General features: G+C 36.8%; 1 protein-coding gene and 2 long non-coding RNA genes across 3 annotated transcripts; 1 reads left to right on the top strand and 2 right to left on the bottom strand.

Moving 5' to 3' along the window:
- Nucleotides 1-295: 295 nt before the first annotated feature.
- LOC113657076 lies at nt 296-1,408 on the bottom strand. The gene is made up of 2 exons (XR_007144510.1): nt 654-1,408; nt 296-558 (listed from the first exon to the last, which is right to left on the bottom strand). It is a non-coding gene; the product is annotated as an uncharacterized LOC113657076 (long non-coding RNA).
- On the top strand, nt 770-3,080 carry LOC125146009. Its single transcript, XR_007144513.1, has 3 exons — nt 770-895; nt 1,370-1,499; nt 2,738-3,080. It is a non-coding gene; the product is annotated as an uncharacterized LOC125146009 (long non-coding RNA).
- rs1a (retinoschisin 1a) lies at nt 1,990-10,220 on the bottom strand. Its single transcript, XM_027168615.2, has 6 exons — nt 10,007-10,220; nt 9,872-9,897; nt 9,639-9,768; nt 6,333-6,474; nt 3,403-3,598; nt 1,990-2,886 (listed from the first exon to the last, which is right to left on the bottom strand). Exons 1-6 carry the CDS (start codon nt 10,071-10,073, stop codon nt 2,734-2,736), a joined length of 714 nt encoding a protein of 237 aa, XP_027024416.1. The 5' UTR covers nt 10,074-10,220; the 3' UTR covers nt 1,990-2,733.
- Between the last annotated feature and the right edge of the window lie 511 nt (nt 10,221-10,731).

The raw sequence follows: 10,731 nt of genomic DNA, 5'->3' as shown, positions 1-10,731 counted from the left end.
AGATACAAAGACCAAAAAAAAAAAAAAAAAAAAAAAAAAAAAAACCTGTACTGCAACTTACCAAAGAATTGAGAGATTTAAAAATAAAAATGTTTCAGCATTTATGTATAAAGGAACATTGAAGTGAACTTGTGCTCTAGTCTATTTAAATAAATGGTTCTCATTTATGGATTGTCTTGCATTAGCTCACTACCTTAAACTACTCAACACATTGCTCGTCTATGCTGAGTGGTCTTTAATAAAAATTCTCTGCTCATCATGCACAGGCAAAGTCTGATAAAGCATCATCAGCCTATTAAAAGATAAAACATTTATTTTTTATATACACACGTAAAAACATAGGAACACACATTAGAAGGAGGCAGGTCATGCACCGTCCATAGGGATTGAGTTGCGGCGGTGTAAGAGCTGCTGCATGGCTGCACTGATTTCCCTGCTCGTAATGATGCCACGTCGGTTCAAACTAGACAGTCGTGCGGCCTCCAGACCTACTCTTCTTAAAAGAAACAACGGCGCGAGCCTCGACCCAGTCACCACTCTGCACTCGTCAGTCTCGAGCTTGGCGAAACAAAAAGTCCATGAAGTCAACACAGTCACTTTAGAATTTACTACGGCGTCACATTTTTATGCACCAAATAAAAGCGCACTCTTACCTCTCTGCGCATTTTATAAATGTAGTGCGCATGCGCGCGGATTTGGGCCTTTGCTCTGGGATGACAGGCGCGTGGCTCCCGTTTAGATCTGACTGCTTTCATGGCGGTAGCGCGTGAGTTTGTTGAAGATGGATAATGCTGTCATTTAAAAGCGTCCACGCGCCCTAATTAAGTTAACTTAATTACGTCACATGACCTTATGACCAATCAGTGGCTTTGTTTCTCCCAAAGCGTCACTAAAGGTTAATTAAAAGTTTTTTGTTTGTTTTTTTGCTTCGCTTTTATGACATTATGATGAATTTGTGTAAATTAGGATAGTATAACTTTTTTAAATATTTTTCAGAAGCCAAACTTATTTTACTAATATTACTGATTTAAAAAAGCCTTACTTCTTAATATATTCAAGGGGGCGTGGTCAGTATGCAAACACTGATAGTTTGTATTGTTTGCTTGTTTTAAATAAGGTTGTAAACAATGACATGGCTTATAAATGTTATGTGTACTGATAAAATACAAAACAATATAAAATATCTAACCGTAATCTAATATTCTCTTGTCCTTTTAGATCTTATAATGAACTATAATAGTTATATGAATTCATGCTGTTTATTGTATTTGTTTGAATAATAGTAAGTAAAGTAATAAATAATCACATATTTACAGCAGTGTTTTCCTCCTAGTCTTGATCATGGCTCTCCCTTATATCCCTACTCTAGTCCCTCGTTGTAAGGTTCCACGTGGTGACTGTTACCGAGGGGGCGTGGCCACGTGTTGATGGGAGGAGTCATGGAAATCATGGATTACTCAATCATGTTGCTGTGAGAAGGTTTCATCTAGCCTGAAGTGGTATTATACATTTTTCCTGCTGTTTGTGCTGCCTACAAAGTTGTTGATAAATTTCTGTAATAATATAATAAAACACAGCTCTATAAAACAAAGTCCTATACAGTGTTTAATTGAGGAATCCATCCATCCTTTTGCCTCCAGTCCTTCTGATAATAGCCAATTAATGCTAGTTGTTATTATAGCTAGTTCCAGTTATAGGCTAGTAGGAAGTTCTTGAATTGACGATTAGCCTTACCTGGCATTAGCCATAAAAATAAAAAAATCATTCATTCATTCATTTTCTACCGCTTATCAGAACTTCTCGGGTCGCGGGGAGCCTGTGTCTATCTCAGGCGTCATCGGGCATTAAAGTAGGATACACCCTGGCAACCCATCGCAGGGCACACACACTCTCATTCACTCACGCAATCACACACTACGGACAATTTTCCAGAGATGCCAATCAACCTACCATGCATGTCTTTGGACTGGGTGTGGAAACCGGAGTACCCGGAGGAAACCCCCAAGGCACGGGGAGATCATGCAAACTCCACACACAAGGCGGAGGTGGGAATCGAACCCCCAACCCTGGAGGTGTGAGGCAAACATGCTAACCACTAAGCCACCAACCGAAAAATTAATTAGTAAAATATAGTCAGTTAACATGAAATGGTAAATATATTAGGACTCAATTGCAGCCTACCTCCACATGCTTTTGGGAATTAGATGGAAAGTTGCTAATAATCCAAGCTAATACTTCACACCGCCCAATACACCATTAATCACACCTAACAAAATATATATACAGTAAACATATTTACTGTTTCCACATCTCTTCAGACTTCAGTGAAAATCATGAATAAATAACATTAATAATATTACTAACCTAATTGTTGGTTTGATGTTTTTTCTTAGTGCTATCTAAAGTAAACAGGAGTATAATTAATGTATTTCTTTTTCTTACAAGATATTTGACCTCCTGTGGGTTGGCAGTCTTTCTCTATATTACAAACAAGAGGATAAATTACACATTTAAACATATACAGATATAGAGACAATACCACAAATCCCCCTCCACCCTTTCTTATTAGATACTTAGGAACTTACTCGAACAATAATAATACACAAAGTAATATAGAATGTAGTATGTCTCTAAGAAAGATGATGATGCTGTAAGTTAAACACACATCTATTGACGTAAAGAAATAGGGTCAGACTGCCACATCTGGAAAGTAAACTGGGGCAATGTGTTCCATTAGGTGCACTTCTTCATGCACAGTAGAAGCTCCATGCGGATAGCGATGCGTGTGTGCCAGCCCAGAGGGATGATTCGGAGGTAGCGTGTCACAATGGGAGGACGCAGCAGGTTCTGGACCGAAGAGGACCGATCAGAATTACCGTAAAACACCTGTGAATGGAAGAGTGGTTAACAATGTTGGTCAATCCTTTAAAACTGGGCTCATGAATACCTTCCTCAGGCCTGTGTTTCATAAGCAGTGCTTGAGCGAAGTATAATCCAAATTCCTGTCAGTTTAGTATATGCATTAGCGTTCCTATTCTAACAGCTTATTCATAAGAACTAATTAAACATTAAAAATGTAATTACTGAACTATTGTTTCATTTATGATTTGATATATCTAATTTAATGCTGTTGGAAAAAGTCTCCAGATTTCTGCCACTGGAAAGTCCACAGCTCAGAAGAGACAAAATGTGGTATAAGGAAAATAATACACTTCAGGATGCCCTATTGTCAGAAAATAATGCACCACACCCTTGTTGATTATGTTTGAAAATCAGCATGTATTATTATTATTATTATTATTATTATTATTATTATTATTATTATTATTATTATTTCTCAAAATCTCTCATTTGGATTTTCCACACAATATTTCAGGATGTAGTGATTGAAAAACCTCCCACCCTGTTGTTCCCTGTCTGATCTTTGTAGTAGATCCAGTTGAGGTTCTCACTGATACGGTACTGCACGCTGTACTTGGTGATCCACTCTTCCGCATCGCAGCGTCCTTGTGTAATGATCCCAGACACCACTTTCACCTCCTTGAGGTCAATCTGCAGCCACTGGTTGGTGTCCTGGTACTTCGACAACCAGGCACATCTACAGAAAGAGAAATAGAGAGATAAAAGTTACTGCACAGTTCCTATATGACGTTTGTGAGACACTGAAGTCTCATTCCAAATGGCAGATAAACATCTCCTTACAGAAAACTATGATTTTTAAATAACATGTATTTAAATTTATTTATTAGCATCAGATTAACTTGGTATCCACCATCCAAGTCATTGTGAATCAGCATGATAATATATTAGAATATTAGGGCATATTAATAATAAACCAATCATTTGAAATACAGCTGGAAAGTACTGTCCTAGTGTCCTAGTCTGTTATCTGTCTGTTATTTCACAAGTGTCCATACATAATTAAGCATGATCAAGTTGTTCAATAATACATAGTGATAACTCTCTCTCTCTCTCTCTCTCTCTCTCTCTCTCTCTCTCTCTATATATATATATATATATATATATATATATATATATATATATATATATATATATATATATATATATATATATATAATTTTTATGTCTAGCACTGAAGGAGCAATCTACTCTACATGTTAGAAGACAATTATGTATATGTATACAGTATATAGTAAATTCAGTCTTGCATAGCTAGTTTAGGAGTAAAACAGGTTGCTAGTTAGCTGCTGTTATGGAAACATAGTCAGATTTGAAAATTGAACAATTTTTAGCATTGCAATCTAAAACCATGCAGTCAATGTAGATGTGAAACAAGGTGAGTCCAGTGGTGTAGTCTAGTTTTTGTAGTGAGTATACTGTGACCCCCCCCCCCCGCACCCATCCTAGAGCGACACCACCGCACTCACTAATGCATAAAATATGCATCTACATGTAATTTAAAGCATTATTAAAGACTGCTTATGTGTTATCAACATTCCAATTTATTATACACAACAAAAGACAGTCAGCTGATAAAACCTGTGCTCCAGGTCCCATATTCATATAACATTTAAGGCTAAATGTAATCAGACAGTTGGCAGCACCCATTGACTTTCACAGTAGGAAAACATATAGATTATGAAAGTCAATGGGTGCTGCCAACTGTCTGATTTACCAACATTTTTCAAAATATCATATTTTGTGTTAAACAGTAGAAAGAAACTCATACAGTTTTGGAACAAATTGAGGGTGAGGAAATAACACAATTTTCATTTTTTTGGTGAACTATACCTTTAAGAGCTACATTTAGCCTTAAATGTTATATGAATATGGGACCTGGAGCAGTACATTTAAGAGTGAACAATAAACATTTGTTCAGTTCTATAACCAACACTCAGATTTTCAGAATTTCATTGCAGAATATTATGAACTGAATGAACTGGTAGTTTACAAAGCTTTCCAAATACATTTGTACTCGGGTTGTGGGTGAAATGTCACCCGAAGCTGCTATAACTTTAGGCGCAGGCTTTCGAAAACACTCAGAGTGTAGTTTGAGTCTGCTTTCGTTTCATATCTTCTTTTACATTAGTTAGTTAATTTCAAATTTGCGCCAAAAAAAAAAAAAAACCACCGCCAAGCAACTAATTTTCCTCCTTGGTAGGTGATGGATGATAGGTGACGTCAGATCGGGGTCAGAATTGTTTCGTTATTCTGAATAAATACACTATGATCCACAAATAAATATAAAGAGTTTCACAAATATTTTTACAAATTTCACGTTTGTACGTGAATACAATTCGCAATTAATTTGAGTCAATTCGCAAATAAATACAATTTATAAATATTTTCTTATTTGCAAATCCCATTTTATTTATTTGTGAATTTCATTTCTTTTTGTGAAATTTGTAAAAATATTTGTGAAACTCTTTATATTTATTTGTGGATCATAGTGTATTTATTCAGAATAACGAAACAATTCTGACCCCATACAGATCAGGTCACAGGCCACAGAAGCCCCAATAATCCAAAAACGTTAGCAACCACAGCCTGTGTTCGCAGTACAGACAGGGTGAAATTATGAATGGAAGTTCTGTCACAAAACGATATTGTTAAGTATCCTCACGCTTTTTAAGTGGGTATACGGAAATCCTTGGCCTTTCCTAGTGGATATAGGGCGTATACCTGCGTATCACGTAGACTACACCAGTGGGTGAGTCATTATTTATCTGGGATAATCTGCTTTAATCTGCCATAATTCCTAAAATAATACTCGATCATTCGTAACATGTTTGCTCACATACACAAGCAAACACAGTGTTAAGCGAGGTGCCTTTTTTCTGACGGTCTGTATGATAAAAATCAAGTTACAATAAGTACAATATATATAGAATAACAATATAAATACAGTTTAGCTATGTAGGTAGTAAAGGGAAAAACTTAAGGGAAAGAATAAAAAAATGAAGGTCATTGGTAGAATCGTATGACTATTATGAAATAAAAGCACATATGTGCAATTTTAGCATAATATGCTAAACAAAAATATTAGTGCCAGGACATGAGTGTGCGTGTGTAATTTGTTAATAAATGATGTCATACTTCAAAAAGAGTTAAATGTTAGTTGTAATGTTGTTGCTATAGGAGACCCTGTGAATGAAGGGTAACTATAGAAAACATAACGCATCAGTAACTCGCATTAATATGAACCTTACTGCCCTTCTCTCAGACTTGATATTATAGAAGAATATTCAACAGCTTTTGACCAATCAGATTTTAGATTTGCCTTGTAATATAAGAGGATTCAAAAATTTCAAGAAAATAAATGACATGGACACCAAGCACAATAAATCATTTAATTAATAAATGACACTCACCCAAACCCCTGGTTGTTTAGCCTGGCCTTGCTGGGAGTCCATGAGGAGAACCAACCCGTGTACTGATCTTGATTAGAGCAGCTGATTTGGTCAGAAGTAATCGATCCTGCCTCAAAGCCCAGGGGTCTGTGATATGGGCATTCTGGGAAATAAGCCTTTATTATCCAATGCGTCTAAGTGTTTAACAGCAGGCTCAAAAACCACAAATGAACTCAGTTAATAGTAAGTAGTAATTTACAGAATAACTTAATATGTTAAGCTTGACAGGGCAAATTAATTAGCGAGCTATAATGGCATGAACACACTCTCTAGTGGTTCCCAAACTGGAGTACGCGTACCCACGGGGGTACGTCACGTCACGGAGGGGGTACGCGAACAAAATGCTGAAATGTTAATATAATTATACTGCACCTAATATTCAACCAGACGTATTTCTCAGACTGAATATAAAGACTTGCCCCCTCTAGTGTACTCACAGCAAAGTAGCCAGGTAGTGCCATAAAAGATCAAATTCATGACATCCAATCAAATTACCCCATCTGCAGCCAACAAAAATCTGTGTCCACTTAAGTGTCATGCACGTCTTTACGTATCGCATGTTATGCACAGCCGCTTCGCTGATATGACAGAAGACGTTTTATATCAACTATTGCTTCGCATAAAATCCAGCAATTTCTACGCTTTACAAATCGATGAATCGACTGATGTAGCTGGTTTGGCTCAGCTGCTGGCATATGTCCGGTATATTTATGATGATATTTTCCAGAGACGGACAATGCAAACAATGTGGCACTGGATTCGCCATCCATTCTCTGCCTCACCACAGCACACCTGCCCATTTCTGAGCAAGAGAGTCTCATTGAAATCTCTACGAGTGGCGCTTTGAAAATTGAGTTTACACAAAAATCACTACCAGATTTCAGGACAGCCTTGTGTGCATAGTATCCTGCCTTAGCAGATCGCGCTGTGAAAACATTACTGCCCTTCTCGACAACATACCTGTGGGTTACCAGCTTAAAGAACAAACATCGACACAGACTCTGCATAAAGAATGAATTAAGACTAAAACTGTCTCCGATACAAGCAAACATCCCAGAGTTATTCAAGTCATTTCAAGCACATCCATCTCATTACGGTGAGTCATTAAAAAATTAAAAAAAGATTTGTATACCAAAGTTGTATTTGATCAAATAAGTTATTTTATGAAGTTAGGTGTGTTTAAAATTCACGTTAAAAAAAAAAAAATCAAGACCACAATTATAGGTGGTGGTGGTGTGTGTGTGTGGGTGGGAACGACGACCGCAGAATGATGTTAAATCCCTGGGGCTGTACGTCTCTGTAAACAGTTTGGGAACCACTACTCTAGTGTAAACATTCATCTGTTTTTTTCTCTCGTTTGTCTTATTTTAAAGCTAAGCATGATCAAATAAAAATATGCAAGTCTTTACACTATAAATGTTAACTATGATTACCTCAGAGTTAGTTAGCCAAAGTTCCCTCAGAGTTAGTTAGCTATATTTTTAGCCAAGCATTTATTTAAAAAAAAAGAAAGAAAACCCAATAAAATAGAAACCCCAAATGCTTTTTAAGCACATCTAAACTAAACAAACAATTTAATCAACAAGCTAAAAGACATTTTTTGTGCATGTATACCGTATAAAGTAGTTTGCACAGATTGCTAACTTGCTAGGTTGTTGAGCTTGTCTTTTTTATTTTAGGAAATAATTTACATACATAGTTTTCAAGGTCAGAAACATGTCTAATAAAATAGATGCTTAACAATACTGTTGTAATTACTTAATTAAGAAAAATGTTTGAAATTGTACAGTTTTAAAGAATTTCGCAAATCTCACAACAGAGCTCATGGGTTGTGATGTAAAGGCGAAAGAGACATTTTTCCAAGGTAATGTCAGATAAATGAATGAATAAACTGTGTTTCGATTCCAGAATAATCTCTAAAAGGACATAAAGCTACGCAGAGTAGTCCAGAAAAAAGTCGACTTGGCTCAAAGCCTCGGGCAGCACGTCTAATGATATACGCCTTTTTTTTCTGCAAAAGCTACAGGATTAGAAAAAGAAATGATCCAGCTGAAGCTCATGGCCTTTCTGATAGCCGTTTAATGACCAAAAATAGTGCATCACAAATCCTGTTGTACACCAGTGCCACATTCTCATGTCTGGACCGTTCATGTTACTGTCCAGGTCTTGTGACTCTTTAATCCTTACAGCTTTTTATAGATCAAATGTGAATGTTGAGGCTTAAAGCTTAACAGATGCCAGATTAAGCTCTTTGCTTTTTAAAAATATTTTGAAATGTTGTCGGTTTATTTTTATCTAGAGAATTATATTAGGGATTATTTGGAAAGTCATACTTTCTTCTGACCATTATAATGGTCATGGAATGGACCTTTTTTTAGTTGTTTACCTTCTGGAAACATGAAAATAGTTTTTTACCTGTGATTTAAAAATGTGTCTTTTACATTTCTTTCTTTTACAAAACATCTGTCTCTGTATATCTATGCATATATTTATTCGTAAATGTAAAATCTATGGGATGCAAATGGTAACCCCAATCATGGAATCCTAACCGTTCTGTGTCTTTATTAATTACAGCAAAACATTTTGAATTCTTTGAATTCTACTGTGCTTCCAGAAGTACGTGTCAGAGTCGACACTGTGTAATCTTGCCATCATATTATTTTTCTTTGTGCTATTCCAACTGGTGATGGGCAAATGTTTATCTGCTCTCTCTCTCTCTCTCTCTCTCTCTCTCTCTCTCTCTCTCTCTCTCTCTCTCTCTCTCTCCCCCCTCTCTCCCCCCTCTCTCTCTGTGTATCTGCAAAATGGAGCATTTCTATCTGCTGGCTGTGGAGCAGTGGGAGGCACTGATGCCTCACACGGTGCTGGTGAAGCTGCGAGCAAATGATTAATTACTTTCCAGTCCACCACCTGTCTGGGTGCTTCCTCACACACACACTTCACACTCTGTCTTTTTCAAAGGAACAAAAGCAATGACCCAGTGTTCCACATTCTCACTTCTTAATGTCATACACTGGAAGTCTCAGTTAATCCGTAAATTCAGATTTGTAATACATTAAAATTCGGTAGGCCGTAATCAATTTCCAGGTATTATAATGATGTACTGTTGTTCTAATTATATATTAACAGTGTGTTTATCATGGTTTAATCCTTACATATAAAATGAAGACCTCAAATACTTTTCAGAGAAGATGAAATGGCTGTACTGAGTAACGTATCTCATATATTGTTATTTCGTATTATACATATGTTTTTTCCCTGTCTCACCTGGCATACAGTGCATTTCTTGGACCCAGCCTGGGGCAGATAAGATGGAAGTCTTCTCGGTGGTGGACTCGTCTGCATCACAGTTGCATTTGCAAGCATTCGTCGTCCAGCTTTCATTGTCTTCGATCGGCTAGCGGCAGATGAAACGAGGCAACCGATGCACTAGGACGTCTAATTTCGTCTTTGTGTTCACACATTGAATTGTAACAGAATTATAAAGAACGTTCACCTACCTGCTGGGACTGAGCTCTTATAGGACCTGTTAGAAATAAGTTATCATTCTTACATGACAAATGATTGGTTAGACTAGGTTGATAATTAAGCGATAATATTGCAAATATAACGAAGGATCCTTAATGGCCACCTACCTTTATTGATCAGCAATAGGGTGAGGAAGAAAACTTTCACAGCACTGTATTCCATCTCGCCTTGCATTCGAGTGCTGCAAAATCCCGATGGTCAATCCACTGGATTACTATAATCCACTGAGTCCTAATGGCCTTGACTAATACTCTTTATCTGCACTGGGCTCCTCCCACATTTCCTTAAGACCTGCTCATATAGCCATTACACACCGTTGTCCTTCTTCCAACAGGAGAGAAAATGATAAAGCCCCTGAAGTTTAGTTCAGTTCAGTTCAGGCCTGTCACCCCCTGTGACCCACTTAATGCCCCAGTGCATGCAATTAACTCAACCCAACCTGGGCCAACATTTTTATGCCACACGGTCCATATAAAGACGACTGCAGACATTTTACTACTTAGCTATCTCAATTAGCCTTCTGGGTTGATTTTTATAACGATATAAAATACATTTAAAAATATCCAATTGGTTTTTAGTTGTTGTGTTCTTTATTCAAAGCATTAAAAGCACACTAAATCCTTTCACATGCTTGCCATAAGTGGGAGCATAAAATAAAAATAAAGAAGAGGTCATGAAAATGCTTTGTTTTAGCATTTCAAAGCTTAGATCCACATTAAATGCTTTTTCACTTTGTTCCAATGAATATGTACAGAGACAAAGATGTGTTTTATGAAAAGTTTTAGCTGCAGCTCTTGTCATGTGACTCTATCACCTTCTTTAACTGAGCCAC

Source organism: Tachysurus fulvidraco, chromosome 1 (genome assembly GCF_022655615.1).
Source record: "Tachysurus fulvidraco isolate hzauxx_2018 chromosome 1, HZAU_PFXX_2.0, whole genome shotgun sequence".
Taxonomy (NCBI): Eukaryota; Metazoa; Chordata; class Actinopteri; order Siluriformes; family Bagridae; genus Tachysurus; species Tachysurus fulvidraco.
The sequence above is the reverse complement of the archived record's forward strand: the minus strand, read 5'-3'. Positions and strand labels throughout refer to the sequence as shown.